The sequence below is a fragment of the Convolutriloba macropyga genome, chromosome 5 (assembly GCF_964194025.1).
Source record: "Convolutriloba macropyga chromosome 5, txConMacr16.3, whole genome shotgun sequence".
NCBI lineage: Eukaryota > Metazoa > Xenacoelomorpha > Acoela > Convolutidae > Convolutriloba > Convolutriloba macropyga.
In genome coordinates this window covers 15,562,961-15,585,575 of record NC_134472.1, presented here as the reverse complement: position 1 = coordinate 15,585,575, position 22,615 = coordinate 15,562,961, and the positions used below count along the sequence as shown (strand labels likewise).

General features: G+C 32.6%; 1 protein-coding gene across 1 annotated transcript in view; it reads left to right on the top strand.

Annotated features, from left to right (window-relative positions):
* The window catches only part of LOC142339835 (glycine receptor subunit alphaZ1-like), a 43,864-nt gene extending 23,633 nt beyond the window's left edge, over positions 1-20,231 (top strand). The window contains exons 3-6 of the mRNA XM_075390135.1: positions 375-531; positions 6,441-6,555; positions 12,313-12,613; positions 19,944-20,231. Of these exons, the coding sequence (XP_075246250.1) occupies positions 375-531; positions 6,441-6,555; positions 12,313-12,613; positions 19,944-20,222 (852 nt within the window). The 3' untranslated portion in view covers positions 20,223-20,231. The remainder of the gene's footprint in view (positions 1-374; positions 532-6,440; positions 6,556-12,312; positions 12,614-19,943) is intronic.
* Positions 20,232-22,615: the final 2,384 nt, after the last annotated feature.

Below are 22,615 nucleotides of genomic sequence, written 5' to 3'. Positions count from 1 at the left end.
ATTCTTGGTTACCTTAGCAAAGTCATGTATAGCGTGTATTGCAACTTAGATACCATATCCAAGACCATAAAAAAGTTGTATAAGGTCTCAAAGGACGCCTTTTCGATCACAAGAATTGCAATGAGGGGTCAGAGTTAAATCTGGCCACAAATTTTGGCTGCTTTTTCTTCATGTCTTAGAAACATATTCAAGACCATACAGAAAAAAATGGTATATTAACTAATTTTTTTCTCCGTTTTAACTTGCGTAGGCGTAGTTTTACGTGGCAATGATAACCATTTTTAAAAGATACAATTTCTGTGGTGGCTTAGAAATTATATTCACGACCAAAGAAAGACAATTTCAGACTGCAAGCCTTCTTTTGTGTTGTGCAGATAATGATGGAGACTGGATCCCCATTGCATATTGAGTTTAAAGATCATTCCGAAATGATTCCCTACAGCATGACTCCAAACCAGACAACTGCCAACTTCGTCTTCAAAGAGCTCAATTTCAAGCTGGACTACCACGCACACATTGGAGCGGACAACGGTCCAAATCTGCTTCCCTTTCCCCCTCCTTTTTGATAAGTTTTACCGCCTAGCGTGAATTTCAAAAACAAAAAAATAGTGGTCATCATTTAGAACAAATTTTGAAAGATTTTTTCTCTCGGAAAAATGTTGTTTTTTCAACAGGTGTCAGCGCTTTTCAAACAAAGTTTGTGTTAAAATCCACAAACCGAGAACTTTTTCCATCACAAATCGTCTGCCTCGACACATGAGAGTCACTGCGAAATAACTTAAGACCACCACAAACGCTGCATATTTATGTATAAACACACACACACATACACACACACACATATATATATATATATATATATATATATATATATATATATGTATATATATATATATATATATATATATATATATATATATATATATATATATATATATATAAATGTAGAAACATATATATATATATATATATATATATATATATATAGATATATAATATAGCTCGCAAGAGTATCTTTAAACTTGTGCTTTCTTTCGAACAGCTAGAGGTAATATATTATGGAAATAAAAATGCTCTCATCATTGAAAAATTTTAAACAGTGCTTTCCCATTTTTGTTTAAACCTGTCCTACTATTATCTGAAATTTGTGTTTGGATTAATTTCCTGGAAATTAGAAAACCAACGCGCTGAAAAGTACTTTAAAAAATCTCTTGTAAGTTTTACGTTTTTTAGCTCTTTTCAGTGCATCATTTTGTGACGTTTCTTGGCTATTTTTTTGCAAAATGCGTTCATTTCAGAAAATAAGTTATATCTTTTGATCTCACAATCATGTATCAATATTATAGCGCAACCTCCAATACAAACTTTCTTGTCCAATGTCGAATTTCTTGCCTTTTTTTACTCTTTTTAGTATTTTTATACAATATAAGTAACTTTTTCCTTGTTTTGAGTAACTAATGTTCAATGCGTGAAACGGCTACCCAAATTAAAACAATGTTTAAAAATTATTGTCACTCTTTTCCACAAACCATTTTTTTTAAATTTGCCTTTTAAGAATTTTGCCACCATTATAAAATATCTAGAGTGACCTTTTTTGAAAAACAAATTATGATTATACGCCAATTAGGTGTGATGATTTTTCGTGAAGACAAGTTCTATGAACGAGCTGAATTTGTGTAAAAATGTGTTGAAAGAAGCTGAAGAAAAATTTCTAGAACCCGGGTCGAGATGTCAGCGCCGTTTCAGCGCGTTATTTTGTAAGAAGTGCGCTGAATGTGCTAAAATTATGTAAGAAATGAGCTGAGTGCGCTGATTTTTCAAAATTTTCAGCGCAAAAATCTTTCATAATTTTGCGCCGAAATGCGCTGAAACTTTGTAAGAAATGTTGTCAAATGTCAGCGCATTTCTTAAAATTATTTAGTGGATTTAAACGCCTTTTGACAACGTTTCCTCAATTTCGAACCATTTAGTTTTGCTTATATAACGATTAACTTTTTCGTAAAGAAAGCGCTGAAAAGCTCTGAAAATATGTAAGAAATGCGCTGAATTTTCAGCGCATTTCTTACATAATTTCAGAGCATTTCTTCTTAAGCTTTCTATTAATATAAAATTAAATTAAATAGGAAGAAGTTCAGGACTTTTTGGCGCAGTGGATTGGGTGAAGGCTGCGGCACCAGAGAGCAGGGTTCTATTCTCAGTGATAGCTATTTTTTGAAAACTCAGTGGTTTTCAGTGCGTTTCTTGCAAAATTTCAGCTCATTTCAGCACATTTCAGCGCATTTTTATGTAAGGTTTTTGAGCTGAACTTTTTGAAAAATTAGCGCTTCAGCGCCTTTCTTACATAAATTTTCTCGAACCGGGAAGGAGCTGAAGCATTGCTGCGTCACGCATGAATAACAACTTTTTTGAAATAAAGGTGTTGATTTGCGTTGATTTTGTCCATAAGATGATTAAAATTTGATGAGGACATTTGTTAAGAAATGCATTGAAATGTTATAGGGATCAGAAACACAAAACCGCTGATTTTTTTTGAAAAGTGTTGAAATGCATTGAAATTTTGAAAGCAATGCGGTAGAAAAATGCTTAATGTGCAAACGGCGAGCTTGATTGTATCTGAAATTGAAGTAAATTGCTGCAAACGAGCTGCATTTTTTTAAGGAAATGCGTTGACTTTCAGCCCACTTGAACAAATTTTTGCAATTTCTTGCAACTTTTTGCTGAATTTTCATTACATTCTCAGCTTTTTTTTCCCCGGGCCGAGGAATTTGGCCAAAATTATGTAAGATCAGCGGGCAACTAGCGTTGACAAGTCGGAAAATTCACCGCAATTTTCTTACATAATTTTGCGTTGAATGCATTGAATTTAAAGACAAAAATTCAACGCATTAAACGCAAAATTATGTAAGAAATGGCGGTGAATTTTCCAACTTGTCAACGCTAGTTGCCGCTGATCTTACATATTTAGCGTTGAATTTAGCGTAGATCTTACCTATTTAGCGTAGAATTTAGCGTAGATCTTACATAATTAGCGTTGAATTTAGCGTAGATCTTACATATTTTTGCGTTGAATTTAGCGTTGATCTTACATATTTGGCGTAGAATTTAGCGTAGATCTTACATAATTAGCGTTGAATTTAGCGTAGATCTTACATATTTTTGCGTTGAATTTAGCGTTGATCTTACAAAAAATCAACGCGTAGAACTCTGGGTATGGGACTCGAACCACTGACCTCCTGTTTACTTGTCGCCTCTTCTACCATTGCGCCACCGTACCTTGGTTTCCTTAAGAGCCCCAATCCTTATAAAGCGTAGATCTTACATATTTTGCGTTGAAATTAGCGTAGATTCTTACATATTTTGCGTTGATTTTAGCATAGATCTTACATATATTGCATTGAATTAAGCGTAGAACTTGCATATATTTCGTTGATTTTAGCCTAGATCTTACTTATTTTTTGTTGAATTTAGCCGAGCTCATACATAAGTTCAACGTAATCAATGCATTTATCATGTGAGATGTACTGAGAAAAATTTAAAAAATTTTTAAGTTTTGAAAAAATTTTGAATTCCTAAAATGGTCTGAAATGGTTTTTGCACCGTAAGAGAGCAAATGGTTATTTTTTGCTGACTTCATTTTTCTCAATTGTGCAGTATAGGGGTCGAAAATTAATTTTTCGAGAAAAACTTGAAAAATTTGAAATCATCAAACGGTCTGAATTGGATTTTGCACTATAAAAGAGCACTAAAAAAGATTTTTTCTGACTTCTTGTTTCTCACCTTAGGAGTATAGGGTTCGAAATAGTGAAAAAATTAATTTTTCGAAAAAAAAACATGAAAAAGTTATGAAATCGTAAAATGGTCTGAAACGGATTTTGCACTTTGAAAGAGCACTAAAAAGTGATTTTTCTCACCCGTGCAGTATAGGGTCGAAACAGTTAAAAAAATTGACTTTTTGAAATTAAAAAACTTGAAAAATTTGAAATCGTAAAATGGTCTCAATTGAATTTTGCACTACAAAAGAGCATTAAAAATGATTTTTCTCTGACTTCACGTTTCTCACCTTTGCAGCATAGGAGTCGAAACAGTAAAAAGTTGATTTTTCGAAAAATAAACTTGGAAAAATTTTGAAATCGTAAAATGATCTCAAATGGATTTTGCACTATAAAAGAGCACAAAAAAGTGGTTTTTTTTGCTGACTTTGCTTTTCTCACCTGTGAAGTATAGGGATCGAAACAGTGAAAAAATTGACTTTTTGAAAAAAGAAACTTGAAAAACTTTTGAAATCATAAAGTGGTCTGAAACGGAATTCAAAAAGTTCAACCTTAATTTTGTAAGATCTACGCCAAAACTCTACGCAAAAATATGTAAGATTGGCGTTGAATGCGTTGAATTTATGTAAGATCTACGCTAAATTCAACGCTAAATATGTAAGATCTACGCTAAAATTCTACGCTAAATATGTAAGATCTACGCCAATTTTCAACGCAAAATATATAAGCTTGGCGTTGAATGCGTTGAGTTTATGTAAGATCTACGCTTAACTCAACGCTAAATATGTAAGACCTACGCTAAAATTCAACGCTAAATTTGTAAGATCTACGCAAATTTTTACTCAAAATATGTAAGATTGGCGTTGAATGCGTTGAAATTATGTAAGATCTACGCTAAATTCAACGCTAAATATGTAAGATCTACGCTAAAATTCAACGCTAAATCTGTAAGATCTACGCCAAAATTCAACGCAAAATTATGTAAGATCTACGCTAAATTCAACGCTAATAATGTAAGATCTACGCTAAAATTCAACGCTAAATATGTAAGATCTACGCCAAATTTCAACGCAAAATATATAAGATTGGCGTTGAATGCGTTGAATTTATGTAAGATCTACGCTAAATTCAACGCTAAATATGTAAGATCTACGCTAAAATTCAACGCTAAATATGTAAGATCTACACCAAAATTCAATGCAAAATTAAGTAAGATTGGCGTCGAATGGGTTGAATTTAAGTAAGATCTACGCTAAATTCAACGCTAAATATGTAAGGTCTACGCTAAAATTCAACGCTAAATATGTAAGATCTACGCCAAAATTCAACGCAAAATTATGTAAGATTAGCGTTGAATGCGTTGAAATTATGTAAGATCTACGCTAAAATTCAACGCTAAATATGTAAGATCTACGCCAAAAATCAACGCGAAATTATGTAAGATTAGCGTTGAATGCGTTGAATTTATGTAAGATCTACGCTAAATTCAACGCTAAATATGTAAGATCTACGCTAAAATTCAACGCTAAATATGTAAGATCTACGCCAAAATTCAACGCTAAATTATGTAAGATTAGCGTTGAATGCGTTGAATTTGAAAAAGATCTACGCTAAACTCAACGCTAAATATGTAAGACCTACGCTAAAATTCAACGCTAAATATGTAAGATCTACGCAAATTTTCAACCCAAAATATTTAAGATTGGCGTTGAATGCGTTGAAATTATGTAAGATCTACGCTAAATTCAACGCTAAATATGTAAGATCTACGCTAAAATTCAACGCTAAATATCTAAGATCTACGCTAAAATTCAACGCTAAATATGTAAGATCTACGCCAAAATTCAACGCAAAATTATGTAAGATCTACGCTAAATTCAACGCTAATAATGTAAGATCTACGCTTAAATTCAACGCTAAATATGTAAGATCTACGCCAAATTTCAACGCAAAATATATAAGATTGGCGTTGAATGCGTTGAATTTATGTAAGATCTACGCTAAATTCAACGCTAAATATGTAAGATCTACGCTAAAATTCAACGCTAAATATGTAAGATCTACACCAAAATTCAATGCAAAATTAAGTAAGATTGGCGTCGAATGCGTTGAATTTAAGTAAGATCTACGCTAAATTCAACGCTAAATATGTAAGATCTACGCTAAAATTCAACGCTAAATATGTAAGATCTACGCCAAAATTCAACGCAAAATTATGTAAGATTAGCGTTGAATGCGTTGAAATTATGTAAGATCTACGCTAAAATTCAACGCTAAATATGTAAGATCTACGCCAAAATTCAACGCGAAATTATGTAAGATTAGCGTTGAATGCGTTGAATTTATGTAAGATCTACGCTAAATTCAACGCTAAATATGTAAGATCTACGCTAAAATTCAACGCTAAATATGTAAGATCTACGCCAAAATTCAACGCTAAATTATGTAAGATTAGCGTTGAATGCGTTGAATTTAAGTAAGATCTACGCTTAAGCGTAGATCTTACATAAATTCTACGCATTCAACGCCAATCTTACATAATTTTGCGTTTTTTAGCGTTGACACCTCGGCCCGGGTCACAAACTAATGCGCTCAAAAAGCGCTGTCACGTCAACCCGGGCTCGAACCTCATAATCGAAGGGTACTTTGTAAATGGGGGAACGGGCTCAGTTCGGTACGGACACTTGGCTGAATGGAGACATTGGATTCGGATTAGAATGAGGAGGAAACATGAAGTGTTCATCACTACTCTCTTTCTCCCCAATCTCACCCTCACAATCTTAAGGTAAAGAGGCGAGAATCGTTCATTAGAAAATTACTCCTGCAAAGTTACTTTTGCAAGCTTCTTGCAAGACGTCGCAACATTAATTTTCATTTTCGACTCTGGTAGAAAAGCATTAGTTTGTTGCGTTCATTAAAACACTCACATGCACATTTTAAAATGTCAGAAGTTAGTACGTTGCCAGAAGTTGAGTTCGTTGATCTTCGTCGTTTTAAAACGTGCGTTTCGCGTTTTAAGCATGGTTACGTTAATCTGCAGGAGTCACTTCGGAGTTCTCGCTCGAACATTTCGAGATGCTACACGGTACTCGATAAACGCCAGAAGTTTCAGTGACTTCAAACAGAGTCACGTAACCATGACCTACCCAGTTCGGATGATTATTATTATTGTTTTTATTATTATTATTATTATTATTATTATTATTATTATTATTATTATTATTATTATTATTATTATTATTATTATTATTATTATTATTATTATTATTATTATTATTATTAATATTATTATTATTATTATTATTATTGTTTTTATTATTATTATTATTATTTTTATTATTATTATTATTATTAATATTATTATTATTATTGGTATTATTGTTATTATTTTTATTATTATTATTACTATTATTATTATTATTATTATTATTATTATTATTATTATTATTATTATTATTATTATTATTATTATAATTATTGAGGGCGCTTCATACAATGATAATGTGTATGATGCGCCCTGACCGGATTTGAAATATCATTGTATGATACGCCCTGGGCAAACCGTGAGCCAACTACTTATTTGAATGAATTTTTGAACACAGATTTGGAAAATAGGTTCAACTTCATCGACAGAAAAAAAAGTTGGCCGGATTCGTTGGCAAATTATTAACATTAATTATTTACTAAAAAAAAAATATGGTGGGGCGGTTCATGCAAAAATCATAGGAAAATTTTTTTCGAAAAAAAAAAATTTTTTACTAAAAAATACCGCCGCATATTTTTGTCCCGTGCGCTGCATCTGATTTTCTGTCCGCCTGGCGTTTTGAGAAATTGTTCCTTTTTTCAAATTTTGAAGATTTTGTTCTTAATTATCAAGAAAGACGAAAGTTTAATCCATCGAACGCCAAAAATGGCAGTTTTTGTTTTTATTCTCCTCAAACTAACTACTTTTGAACCCTGAAGGTTGAGTTTGCTGATCACTAACATAATGGTGACTGATAGGCTGTCTTGGAGTCAACTTATGAAGTGCTGATTTCAGGTCAGAATGGATGATTTTGACACTGAACTAGAAAACTTTTTCAATTCGATGTCTCAAGAAGAGTTGAACGTAATAGATCAATTAGACAACTCACCAGTTTTTTCTGTAGAGCTAAGCGCACAAAAAGAGACCAACAATAATTATTGTTTGAGAAGTTCCGACATGACAAGCGATTATGATATTGAGCGCTATCTCCATTCGGACCCCGAGAATTTATTTGTCGAATTTGTATCGGAGGAGAAAAACTATGGGTTGTTTGCGAAGCAATCTTTTGTAAAAGGAGATTTTATTGTGTTCTATCGTGGTGTTCGCTTGACCGAAACTCAATACTTAAACAAATTGAGAGAATCTGAGGTCGCAAATGAGTACATTTTCACTGACGTCAAAAATGGTTTGTTTATTGATGCTACCGACGTCGCGCTTGATTCGACTGGAGTTGCAAGGTACGCTAATGACGAGCACAAAAAGCCCAACATTAAGGCCAAGACATAAATTGCTAACGACGGATCAAGGCATGTGCAATTGGTTGCCATTAGAGACATATGAGAAAAAGAAGAACTTGTTTACCACTATGGAGCAACTCACTTACCTTGGCGAAAAACAAACAAACACCAGAGCAGCAAACTTCGATCTGCCTCGGTAGCAGTTAATATAAAAGATTGCGGTAGGAAACATGGGTCGGCAACAGATTCCTTGCCAGAAAATGTTGAAATACAGTTCGCAAATTTAGTGTTGAATGACAATGCACGAGATGGAAGTGACGATTTATCAGAAGCCGAAAAAGCATCGGAAACTGAAGTTAAACGAAAAAGCAGACGAACTTTAAAGCGATCAAAACGACGCCTTGGATCGAGAGGAACAGAGGAGTGCGTTGTTTGCCTAAAATCTGTAAAGAAAATTTGGCAACATTTATACCAAGCACACAACTATTTAGAAAGCCGCAATAGAAAATTTTTAAACAGTTACTATAGGACACGCCACTCCAAGTTCAAAGTGTATGAATGCAGTCAGTGTGTTCTTAGATTTGCAAACGAACGGCTCCACAAAAGAAAATCTTCCGACTGCGCTGACAAAATGAAGTTAATTTCTGATCCCAAATCAATCAAATGCTTCCCATCTGCGGTGCAAAAAGACATGAGCATTACATGTACAAAAGCAGCGAAAGCAACACTAGAAGCTATCCAAGAGTATAAAGCTGACAAGGCAGACGATCTTGGCAAAAACGAAAGTAGGCTAAAACAGCTGACAAACAAAAACATATTATCTCAAATTTTGAATTCGGCTAGATTTACGCAATCATTCACTAAGACAGAGGGTTTCAGAAAAAAAATTTCTTAACCCTCAATTAAATCAACGCCGACTGTTGTATTCATCTGTCATTACTCATGCCAGTTCATTAATGAATTTCATAAAATGGCTCAGCAAAAACAAGAAAAGTTTCCGGATGAACTTAGAAGACTGGATACTAGTATTTAAGGAGTGGCGCGAAAGCAACAGCAATGAAAGAAAACGTGAACAAAAGAAGCGAAAAATGAACCGGTTTGAGAAAGTTTCCCAGCTGAAAGAGATCAGAGAAATTTTGAAATCTTTTGAAAAGACTCTCCAAAATGACCACATTGATCTTCCTTACAACGACCAGTTGGCCATGACCTTGTTCGTAATTAATGCAGCCACAAACAATAGACCTGGGCCTTATTTAAACATGACCCGCGAGGATTTTGAAAGTGGCCAGTTTCGAGATGTGGTTGTCGGAGTGGAACACAAAACCAGTTATAAGTTTGATGTCGGAGTTAAAATTAAGGAGCAGCACAAACCATACGTTCAAAACTTGCATGAAAAATTTTGGCAACGATCCGGACAACTTCCACGACTGTGTTTTCCTAACATTAACGGAAACCTGTACACAACCTTTGCAAATGATTTTACAAAATTGTGCCAAAGAAAATTCGGAACAGAATTTGACGTGAACATTACTGTTGTCAGAAAAGTTATGGAGACGTTTATTGACCGAAACCCCAGTTTCCTTGGAACTTCGCTGAGCAAACTTCTTACCGAACAATCTGGCCATGACGGAGATACTGCCAAAAAGCAGTACGTTGTGCCAAATAGCAGACAGGACTACGAAAAACTTCTTCAGAAATACCAGGATGTGCTGTATGGCGATCATGATGAAGAACAGGTTTTAGCAGATGCGGCTGATCTTGATACAGAAATTAGCAAAAATCAGGAGGGTGATGAACCTCCCCCCGAAATTGCTACCGCTCCTGCAGAAATTTCTGTACCTGTGGAAGCTGGAAAAACATTGGAAAACAAATCGCTTGCTTCAGTGAAAAGAAGACATCCTCTTCGAAACGATGCAAGGAATAAAATAGAAAAAAATGACAAAACTGCTGAATTTAGCGATTCGAACAACAGCAATAGTAAGTGCTCCGATGATATTGAAAGTGACAAGGACTCCCATTACAGTGAATATGGAAAAAGTTATGCCTCAAAGGGAAGTACAAAAAGGCTGCGTTGCAACAAGTCATCATCATCTGTGAGCACACGCATAGGCTCTGAGCAAGCACGAAATGCTTACATTCGTGCACTAAAGACGTATCGGCAAGCCAAAACTCTGTGGATTGAGTCCGAGAAAGTTTTAATTGATGAGTTTCTTGACATAGAAGTATTACCAACCAAAAACAAAGTAAAAGAAACAGCCGAAATTGTAGCCGCAAGACTAAATGTGAAGTTTTTGGAGAACCAAATTGAGCGTTGTTACCAAATAATCAACCACGCTTTCAACAAGATCTTTGGCCCGAACCCATGAAAGTTATGCTTGCATCAGTAACTACAAAAAGCAACAGAAAACTTTGTTCTAGAATTGCTTTTAACAGATTTCATGTAATAATTATTTTGTTTACCTCTTCTTCGGTCACCGCACTCAATAAGCGAGGCGGAGTTTTCTTCTGTCACCGCACTCAATAAGCGAGGCGGACTCTTCTTCAGATACCGCACTCAATGAGTGAGGCGGATTATCCTAATTATGGGACCAAAAACCTACAAACTCGAGTGTGAAGTTCCGTTCATAGTAAAAACTGGGACAAAAAATCACTGGAAATGAATTGTTGTTGCATAATTTGAATTCATTGATCTGAGATTATTCAATTCTATCTGCTACACTCAAAAGCGAGGTAGCTCTTTGCGTTTTTGCTTTTTGTTTGTGTTAAAATTTGTGTTGTTTTTATTATTTGTATGTTACGACCTGAATAATTTTTTTGGTAATAACTGAGATGTATGCCACGACCTCAATGTTGCAAATAATCGGAATTGAATTGTTTTTGTTTCGCTTTTTGAAATAGCTGAGCAAGTTGAAAATACTATTCTAGCAAAGATGATGGTTATTGAAAGTTAAAAAATTATATTTTTTTAATATGTATCAAACGCCCTCAATATTAATTTTCTAATAATTGAGCTGTATGATAGGCCCTCAATATTAAAAATTATTAGTTTTTTCAAAGTTTCAGTTCTTATTTTCATGAAACATGTGATAATATCTTGATATTATTAACTGCCTAGGTGATGTTGTCATATTGAAATTTCCTGCCAAAAAAATGAATGTATCGACCTCTATAATTCTTTTCTAATAATTAAATTGTATGGTGCGACCTAAATATTGCAAATAATTTTTTTTGAAGTTGCTTCAAATTGTACCAAATTGTTAAATTGGTTGTATTTTTCGTTAAGCAATCTTGTGTGAATTTGAAAGCGCTTTAAAGTCGAACCCACGCACTGGAAATAATTTTGGTGTATGACGCGACCTCAATATTTTTTTTTGGTTACTCGAACAAAATTCTAAATTGAGGAAATTTTTTTTCTGTTGAGAACAACAAAATTTCAGCATGCGCGCTTAATTTAAACTACTGTTTCAATATCTCGAATAAAAAAAGCTCTTTCCTTCATAAAAAAATGAGCAATAGAAAATTGATGTATGATCAGCCCTCCATATTTTTGTGTGTATGAACCGACCTCCATATTTTTTTTGGATTTGTATGAATCGACCGTATAATTATAATAATAATAATAATAATAATAATAATAATAATAATAATAATAATAATTATTATTATTATTATTATTATTATTATTATTATTATTATTATTATTATTATTATTATTATTACTATTAATAATATTATTATTATTATTATTATTATTATTATTATTATTATTAATATTAAGATTATTAATATTATTATTATTATTATTATTATTATTATTATTATTATTATTATTATTATTATTATTATTATTATTATTATTATTATTATTCTTATTATTATAATTATTATTATTATTATTATTATTATTATTATTATTATTATTATTATTATTATTATTATTCTTATTATTATAATAATTATTATTATTATTATTTTTCAAGTTTAAGGTATATTTTCCAACTGGTTATCCAGAACAGTCAGAATGTTAACTATAACTTACTTGATGACAAACTTATTTCAGCTGGTGTGTGTTTTGGATCAGTGCTGATAAATTGCCTGAGAGGATAAGCATTGGCATTGCATTAATTCTAGCTCAGCTTATCCTCATAGTTGGCGAACAGCAAGAATTTCCAACCACAAGTGACTTTAAATTGGTTGACATCTATTTACTGGTTAATTTCTTCATAAACGTGGTTGCCCTGGTAGAGACAATATTTGCGTCTGTCTTCTCAGAAATGTGGGCCCAAAGGAAAAGGAGACGTCTAATAAAGAAGCAGACTGCAGAAGTTTCTGAGCTCCAAGAAGTCTCCTCAGCGCAAGAAGTAAGCTTTTCTTTTTCATGATGAGGAAATGATTGGATCTAAAATTGATTTAACTTGACTTTTTCTTTACCGTAAACTCTACATCACGGCTCGAGGTTCCTGTGCTAGCTAACTAATGCTTTACTGGACGAGCCAAGAATTGATGTGCACAAAAATGCTTTTTTTCCCCAAAAAAACCGCTTTTGCGACAACTTTCGGCGCGTAAAATCAGGGTTTCTATTTTCATGGCAATCTCACAAGACAGGAAAGGAAGAATTAAGAAGGAAAAATTGCGGTCAGAAGTAATACAGGATGCTGTAGTGTCTTAAACAAGCGAGGTTCTTTTTTGGAAACAAAAGTTGGAGCAGTCCGTGTTCTCATCCATTCCTTTTTTTTCTTAATTGCACTGACTCAAATTACAACAGTTTCTACAGTCCAAAGATTCAGAAAAACGATAAGAGAAAGCCAAAATATATACTTTTGCGATGCCCTCATATATTTAAACAAAACCTATTAGAACAAAAACCTACTATTGGGAATGATTAATTGCTCTCAAACAAGGTTTTGTAAAAATCAGTTTGGTTCTATTGATTTTTTCAATTCAAATTTTTGCGCGACTAATTTCGGTGCTTTCCGAGAACCAGCACTGATAGGAATAACAAGGAAGCTCGGCATTGTGCGCTCCCACATGATGTTCCGACTCGCTCATCTATTTTTTTAATTAATTGTCTTCCAAAAGAGGATGAGATCGAAAACTTTCAAAAATTTATTTTCATCTCGAAAATAATTAATTGGTGTGTGAATAAAGGAGTTGCTTTAAACTTAAACCACTAAACCAAACACTGCCAATGAAATTTGACATTAAAGTGCTGATGAGATTTGACATTAACCAGACTGCGAGACAAGGCAAACAAAAAATCAAACAACAAAACCAAACATTAGTTATGACAAAAAATCAATAAATATATATTCTTTAAAAATTTAACAAAGCCAAATTAGCGCCACAAAAAAACTAAGTTGCACAAAATAAAAACTTAATTCACTCTTAACAAAACTTGGGACTTGATTTTAATGAGACTAGTAAAAATTAGACGAAAGAGAACAAAAAGGAAACGATAAAAATTTTTTTTCTTAAAAATAAAATAATTGAAGTCATTGAAACTATTAGCCGTGATCGGATTTCTAAAAAAGTTTTAATTCTAAATCCTGGAGAGAACATTGAGACCTCTAAATATTCAGTTTATCTCTTACGACTAACAAAAGAACAAGCAATACAGAAAACCATGAAGAACTCAATAGAAAATTGTTAAAAATCAGTGTCACAGACAAACAAATCCTAAGCTGTTAACTAAAACTAACCAATTTTTTAAATAAACAATGGGGCCTAAAATCAACACCAACGGAATTTGACTTTATTTTGCTAATGTTAACTCACACCAAAAAATTAAATCTAAATTTGGGCAAAAATTATTTAATCAAAAAAAGTTTTATGAAAGCTCGTAGAATCAAAGACAGAAAACCATTATTTTAAACAAACCGCTATTGAAAAAAGTTTTAGTTAATCAAGAGGTGATGCAGACTGCCATTGATCAACCTAAGCATCTATTAAACAGAAAAAGGAAACATTGAGCAAAAAAGCCGGAAACGATAAAAAAAATTGATATTTTTTGTCAAATGAATTCAAAATATTGAAAACAATTAACTTTGAACTTATCCTCTTGAATAGATTTATCACATACTCTTGAGGAAAGGACAGAGACCTGTCAGTATCCAAAATACATAATACGACTACAAATTGAACGACAAATATATGCAAAAATTGAAACTTCAACAAAATTTTGCGACAAAAAGATGTCGAAACTGTTTAAGACAGAAGTTATTCAATAAAGACTCTGAGTAATTTACATATTGCCTTCTTTCGAAGCCGTTGCTGTGATATGTTTTCTGCAATTGGTGTCAAATTTTGACAAGAAATAAAGACAAATGAAGAAAAATGAAAAAAATAATAGGAAATTTCAAAAAATGAAATCTCTTAGTCAAAAGCTTTTAGTGAAAGCCAAAAAACCGTTTCCGAAAATATGAACGCCATAAAGGTTAAAATAACTCATTAAAATAGGCAACGTCTTCATAAGACTGTAAAATGAACGAAAAAAATAGGCAAAATTTGAATATTCAATCGAATTTTGCGACAAAACTTTGTCGAACCCCTAAAAAAACCGAACCTATTCGATAAAAACCCCAGATATCTTTAATTGCGCACTCTCTTAAAATCATTGTTGTGATACGTGTTTTGTCACCAGCATAAATATACGATAAAGACAGATAAACAAAATTATAGAAACAGACCAATTCTCAAAAAAATTGAAAACTCTTTGTCTCAAAACCAGAAATTCATTCAATTTCAAAGGCTCTATTTCAAATCATTAGCAAAAAGTTGCAATTTTTTTCCGGTAAAGAGCCAAAAAGTCACAAAAATAAGATAAAATAACGGCAAATAGCCATTTTTGGAGTTTGAGAAGGTTGCTTGTTGAACGATGTGCCAATTTTTGAAAGTTTTCTATCTCGTCTTCATCTGGTAGACAATTAAATCAAAACGTGAATGGGCGAACGCACATTATCGAGCCTCCTTGTTCTGACTTTAAAATTAAAACTATTTATACTTTTGTGAAGAACTTTAACATCAGTCTGAAATCATTCAAATCTTCCTATAACATTGAACCTCGATAACTCCATAAAAAACGAATTTCAAAAAAAAATTAGTTCTATATTCTACGTTTAACGGGGTTTCTCTTGATATTACTCACAACTCTCTATGATTAATATATCGATCGGCCAAAATTGAATGAACAAAAAAACTTTTTTAGTATATAGTTCCTTCCCCCCACCAAGGTGGGTCGGAACAAAAAACAAAACTTTGACCAAAGAAGAAAAAATCAGCTTTCAGTTAGTAAAACAGACACGGAGAGAAATTGGTAAAGTGGAATGTGAAAAATGGGAGAGTTAATCTCCTCCCACGTTTTATAACGTTTTCTAACGTGTCGGGCAAGAACATTTGATTCACGTACAATAGGAAAGTAGCCAAAGCACAATGTGGGCGCTGGAAAAAATTTAGTTGCAGCAGTTTTTTACAATTTAAAGAATTTGAATTGTATTGGGGCGCTGTGTTTTTACGACTCGAAGAGTAGTACAGGAAAAGTCCTTTTTAAAATCAATTTTATTGGAGTGAATTTTGAAGCGGTAAATGAAACACGTGAAAAAAATTGGAGTTATTTTAAAGCTGAACAAAATGAAGAGTGGAGCGAAAAGAGTGGGTTTTTTTCATATCGCTGTTTTCTAGAGAGCGAGAAATTGAGGTGTGAAAAAAATTCTATAAGCAAGCAAAAATTTTTGTTCACGTGCGGCATTTTAAAGCAGTTTTTTTCTCAATTTTTTTGGTTAAGAGGTTTGGTTATGATTTGCTTTTAATTTTAGGCTGGGTTTGGTAGTGGTTTGAAGGTTTCTGAAAATTTATGTTAATTTTATGCTAATTCAGATGTTGTTTACTATTGTTTTGTTTTACTGCCTCAAATGGGTATTGAAGATACCCCTATTACTTGAGCAATTGTCAGTTAACACGTGGTTACAGTTTTGTGGATATGAAGCAATTTTTTGTTGAGAAATATGACGAAAAAATTCGAAAATTGGAAGTAATTTTCTTGCAATTTTTCGGTTCCTTTCTGTTCTTTAGACAATTTTCTTAACCCATTATCACTTGCCTATTGTTTTGCGAGCATCGGGATAGCCTATTGGCTGAAAAGAATTTTTGTTTAGATTTATGTGCTTTTGTAATATTAAAAGATATATTAATTTTTTTCCAGTTTTTTGGTCAAAAAAGTTTTTAAGAGCTTTTTTTCATGATTTGGCTTCAAGTATGTTCTTAAAATATCATAAGTGGTTTTAGTACTTACTAGTTGCATAGATGAGGTAATTGTGGTAGAGTTAGTTTTTTGGGGTATCAAATTATGACAGAATTTGATTAGATTTTTTTATCATATTTTAATAGATTTGATATTTTTACTTTTTGTTTTATCGTTTTATTTTAAGATAATCGTAAATTATTGGAGGCACGTTTTGTCTGATGAGTAGTTGGATGGCATTTAAGTGGATTTGCACTTCGAGTAGTTTCCGGAATTCTTCCGGCGATGTTTTTTTTAATCAATTTTGTTGGGGTGATTATTGAAGCGGGAAATGAAACGCGTGAAAAAATTTAGTGTGATTTTGATGCTGAACAAAAGTGAAGAGCGGAGCGAAAAGAGAGTGTTTTCTGTTCATACCGCTGTTTTTGAGAGAGCGAGAAATTGATTTATGAAAAAATTTTCTCTAAACGAATGAATTTTTTTGTTCAACTGCGGCTTTTAAAAGCAGTTTTTTTACAACTTTTGATGGTTTTGAGGTTTGATTATGATTTTGTATTAGGCTTGTTTTGATAGGAATTATGTGTTTCAAGTAGTTAATTTGAAATTATTGCTAATTTGGTGGTTTTTGATGAGTTTTGAGATTTTTAGACAAAACTTAATGGTTTTTTTTGTATTAAAACTTTAATTGGGATTTGGCTAGAAGCTTTTTACTTAAGGAATTTTCAGATACCAATTGAATAAAGTTTTGTTGGTAAAAAACATTTTTTTTCTTAAGAAAAATGACAGAAAAATTAAAGGAATTTTAAAGCATTTTTCTTATTTTTTTTGCACTTTTTTTCAAAATCTTGGACAAGTTTCTTAGCCAATTATGACTTGCCCAATGTTTGGCGAGCTTTTCTTTGCTCTAATTGCAACGGAGCATTATTCGTCATTATATTTCCTTGTACTATTTAAAAAAAATTAGGTTTTTCTAGTTTTTTGTTCAGTTTGTTTTTGAATGCCGTTTCTATTCTTCCTTAAATGTTTTATGGTATTTGTGGAGTTTCAGAGTTCACAATATTTGTTCTAGTTGTTTAGTCATAAGTACGGGCGAATTTATCCTTCGAGTCGTTTCAGGAATTCTTCCGGCTATGTTTTTTTTCCAAAGATGTGTTCACACATTTTCAATGACTTCGATCTTTCAAAACGGGATAAACAGGTAAAGCCCAGCGGGCATTCAGTTTCATTAGAGGCCCAATGTGGGCTTTAGTATTCCTTAAAGTGTCTAGAGTGGTGCTGCTCTGTAATAGCCTTAATTAAGGTTAAGGGGTCATTTTTAGGAGTTTTTGGGCTCAAATTGTTGCTTTTTTGTTTTTTTTTGTGATTTCTTGAGTTTTTTGTTTGATTAGTATTAGGTTCAAGTTTGTAAAAGTTGATGAAGGCCTGTTGCGAGACAAATTTATTTGCTATTTTATGAGCTATATGGTTTGGTACAATGACAAACGCGCAAAATAATACTAATTTTTGCAATTTTTTTCAAGTTTTTTGAAAAATTTTGTCATTTGTTGAGGCTTTCCAGCTTCTTGGGCCATGGAATCTTTTTTAAAGTTTGATAATAGGGCACTGCATATCTTATAGTGACAATGGATTGGTTTTCAACCTTTTAATGTCTCAATTTTTAGCATTTTTTGTGGATAAATTCTGCAATTTTTTTAAGGTTTCCTGAAGTTTTGTCGTTTTTTGATTTGTCCGTTCTCAAGAATCAGAAAACCTATTCCACGGTCTGATAAAATGTTGTTGACTGTTTGTTAGTTTCAATGGATTTGTTTTCAACAATTTAGCTTTTCGGGTTTTTGAATTTTTTTGATGAAATTTTGCAATTTTTTGCAAGTTTTTTTTCAAAACATTTGTCTTTTGTTCAGTTTTTCTCGCCTCGGAAGCCAGGTAACCTAATCCAGGGTTTGATATCTTATTAAATAGCTGCGAGGGGCATTTGATTGGCTTTCATTATTTTAATTGAACGAATTTTTGTTTTTTGAAATTTGAAATTTTCTCTAAAAGTTATTGACTATCGATCTTTGAGCCAATTAATTTCTTCAGGCTTGGAAATTTGGTTACTGGATAGCCTCTAGAGATAGAACATTGATTCTGAAGATATTAATATCACAATTTTTAGCAACCTTTCATTACAAATTTCAACTGATTTCATTTTTTTTTTTAATTTTTGACATTTTCTGAGTTAATCGATCTTCATGGGCCAATGAATTTTTTTCAGGTATTACAGAGATAATGCAGGACCGATTTCAAAAACGACAATTGGCTTTGAACATATTTTTGAGATATATATACATAAAAGGGTCAAATTTTGCCTTAGGGGTAAAAGCTTCATGAGTTTTAGCAATGAGTACATTTTTGTTTAGGTTGTTTGATTGTTTTAGTTTCACAATTTTTTGAGATGAATTTGCTTATATTTTGGCTGGCAATGTTTAATTGATCGGCTGGTCAGGTAGAGTACTTCTATGTTTTTCATTCATTTCTTTGAATTGTATTTCAGGATTTGTCCTGCTATGCTTTTTTAATTTTTCCACCAAAAACATTTGAAGAACATTCCAAATTTCCTCAAACAACATAACAAAAATTATTGTAGGAGGAACCAGAACGTGAACCCGTTACCAAGTTATTCCAACCACTCAAATTTTTGCTATAAGTACATAAGCAAACTCTTAGCAGATATGACTTTAAAACCAAGAGCAAGAAATGTAAAACATTGGAAGATTATGGCCACTATTGCAAGCAATGTATAGCTAGCGTACACTCCCATAACATGCTACAAGATAGGAACTAGATTTAAAAATGGAAACAAAGTAAATTTGATTAAAGAAGAGGAAAGAGCACCACATCAATCAGACGTTTCATCATGAAACGAAGAAAGGGTATTTAAACTAAACAACTACAAAATACAATGCATAAATAAAAATGCTTAAGATAATTGAAGTTACACAGAATAGCGAAAACTACGGAAAGATTTGCCACATTTAGTTTTGACGACAGCAACGGACGTCAAAATAGCGCAACACATATAATTCTAGACTGAAAAATTTCCAAATGCGATGGTCGATGAAGAAAACACAATGGCGTCTATCTTACCAAAAGACATTAAAGCTAGTTACAAACTCAGGCCATGTACCAACTTTACAATGTACCAATAGACTTCAAAATTGCATGAAATTTCTCAGATTGAAACTCAAAATTTGTTTTTCAAGAAATGATGCGTGACTCTGCAGGCAACAGTTTTAGATACTAAGTTATTCTTTATAAGTGTCAGAACTAGTTAATTCTCAAAGGCGTCAGCAGTCACGCAACGTTGAATTGTTTGTTTTGCAAGTGTCTTTCTTGCAAAAAAAAACATGTTCAATGATTATCTGCTTCTGCAGCGAATTTTTCCCCCTTCACCACTTTTTCTATTTCCTTTTTAGCCCATAGAGAGCGGAAAAACTCAAGCTGAACAGGCGACTGAAATTCAGAAGGTGTCGAATGACTTCACTCAGGCGAGTTTTACTGAACGAGAGAAGCAGGGCGAAATCGAAAATATGGTGACGTCACGCAATCGTTTAGACAGTATTAGCAAATTATTTTTCCCGGCCATATTTGTAGCGTGGAATTCAGTTTTTGTCAAGATAAGCTACAACAGTGCGATTGAGGAGTTCAAAATTGAACCTCTGACGGAAGAAGAAATGATGACTATTGTGCCATAAAATACAGAATTCTTATGCGCGACCTGGTTTGACTAACTTGAACCTTTCTTGATTAGACTTTGATGAGTTTTGCTACGTGTACAAGCATGCAAGGTCTCTCAGACATTGAGACATTAAAAATGCGAGATATTAGTGCATTTAACAAGTTCAGAGTTTTTTCTTTAAACTCAATATATATTACACAATCTATAAAAAATATTACACGATCTTGCATCTTTCTGTAAGTTGTATCAATTCTAGTTTCACTTTACAAATTCAGAACACACTTGATCCTACAAGATGATATCAATACAATCATACATAGCCAAATAAAAGTTTTTCTGTTTTTTTTGCAGAAGAACAGTTCACCATAGCCCGACTGATCAAATGCCACTTATTTCAGTCAAATAAGCGAAATGCTATTCCACTGGTCATTTTGAAGTTGCTGCTATTCATTTTCTTATCCTTTCTTCAAATTATTAGTTTTTAGTTGACCTGACTGTCGTCTTGAGTAACAAAGTTGATTAAATAACTAAAACCTTTAATATAAAAAATGTTGTTGAAAAAATGGTCGGAAACTAACTGAAGAAATAAGATAAGTGCTTACGAATTTGCGTGGCGAGGAGTTGGAGGATCTGACTTTTTGTTATTTAGTTGCTCCGACCCACTTTAGTGGGGGAGGAACTATATACTCAAATGGGGTTTTTTGTTCAGGAAATTTTTGCCGATCGATATATCCATCGTAGAGGGTTATGAGTGGTATCATTGGAAAACCCGTCGAGCGTAAAATGTAAAATTAAAAAGATTTGTGAACACTTGACTGATTTTCGATATTTTCATTCACATTTTCAGTATTTTTACGCAATTTTTTAAACCAATTTGCTGAAATTTATGTTAAATTTGTTACGGATAGTGTTGTTGGTTTTACTTCCGAAGTTAGAAGAGTGTTATTCAACAGTCTGATAGAATTTTTTGGATAAATTTGTTGCTACACTTGTCAAAACACAGTTTTTTTAAATGAAAAATCACCAAAATTTTCATCTTCAGTCCAGTTTTATTTAATTTTGCGGGACTAACACACCTAAAAACTAATAACACAATTTTTGTCAACTGCTGAGAGTAGTAGTTTACTGGCGATTCATTCGAGAGTGCTTTTCAACTAAAATTTGTCGGATTTGATATTTCAACTCGATGGATATCCAAAATGCATCTTTTATTTTGTTATATTGACTTTTTTGTCAAATCATCCATATCCATAAATTTTAGAACAAAAACGTGTTCCGAATGAACGAATAGCAATAGCAAGGCAAGATTGGTCTAATTTTTTTTATTAAAGTTCCCAATTAATTAGGTTTCTGATAAGTTGCTGTCTTTTTAAAAAATATTTTTTCCTCATTTCGCTTTTTTCTTCTAATTAATGAACAGAACAATTCAAATCAAGGCTTACTAATTACAGGTCGCTATCTAGTTTTTTTAATGCGTTTAATTTGTTTTAAATAGAGACTATGGCATATTGAGCTCTGAACATATCGATTTTTTCGGTGAAAAGATTAGTTTTCAACGGCTTCGACACAGTCTTCCAGCAGAGCTTAATGATTTTTTTTCAATTTTTTTCTTTAATTTTCACTTTGTAGACGTGAATAAAATTGTGGCTAATTGCTGCCCTTAGCTGCTTACTGTGATTAAACGAAGGAAACTATTTACTGGTTTCATTTGATTGCCAAAACTTTTCATGACTTTAAAATCAATTGTTTGAAAAAAATACAGATGTATTTTTCAGTTTTGGAGTTAACTGTTCTTTTTTGCCTACTCCTACTCAATATATAGTCTCATTCATTACAGATCGCATTTCAAAATATTGGCGTTGAGGAAAAACACAATTGTTTTTAGTGCATGGCTTATTGTTTTAACGGCTCCGACATCTGCTTTTGCTCAAAACTTCAATGTTTGATTTTTGCAGGAAGTTATCGTTGTTTTTGAAGACGTATGACATACTCTGAATAATTAGAGATTTCCATGGTTTTTTTTTGGTGATATATCTGAAATTTTTTAATGATTTCAGTTTACAGCTAATGTTTGTATGACTTCGAAATTAATACTTTTCAATAAATAACTTTGCACTTCTTAAGTTTTTGGTTTTTGGCTTTTTCCTGTCTGCTTGTTAACAAGCCTCATTTTTCAGAGGTCCTAAATTGCTTTACTCGGGGATCAATGAAGTGCTTAGATTTTATCTTTTTTGTGGAATAAAATATATTAAATGGCTTCGACGACTTTTTCTTGCCAAAAATTAATGGAGGTTTTGTTTTGTATGAATTTGCCATTCTGTTTGTAGACCTTTGACATATTTTTAAGGACAGATATCAATGATTTTCATTGGAGAAGTAAATGAACTTACGGAATGATTTCAGTCCATA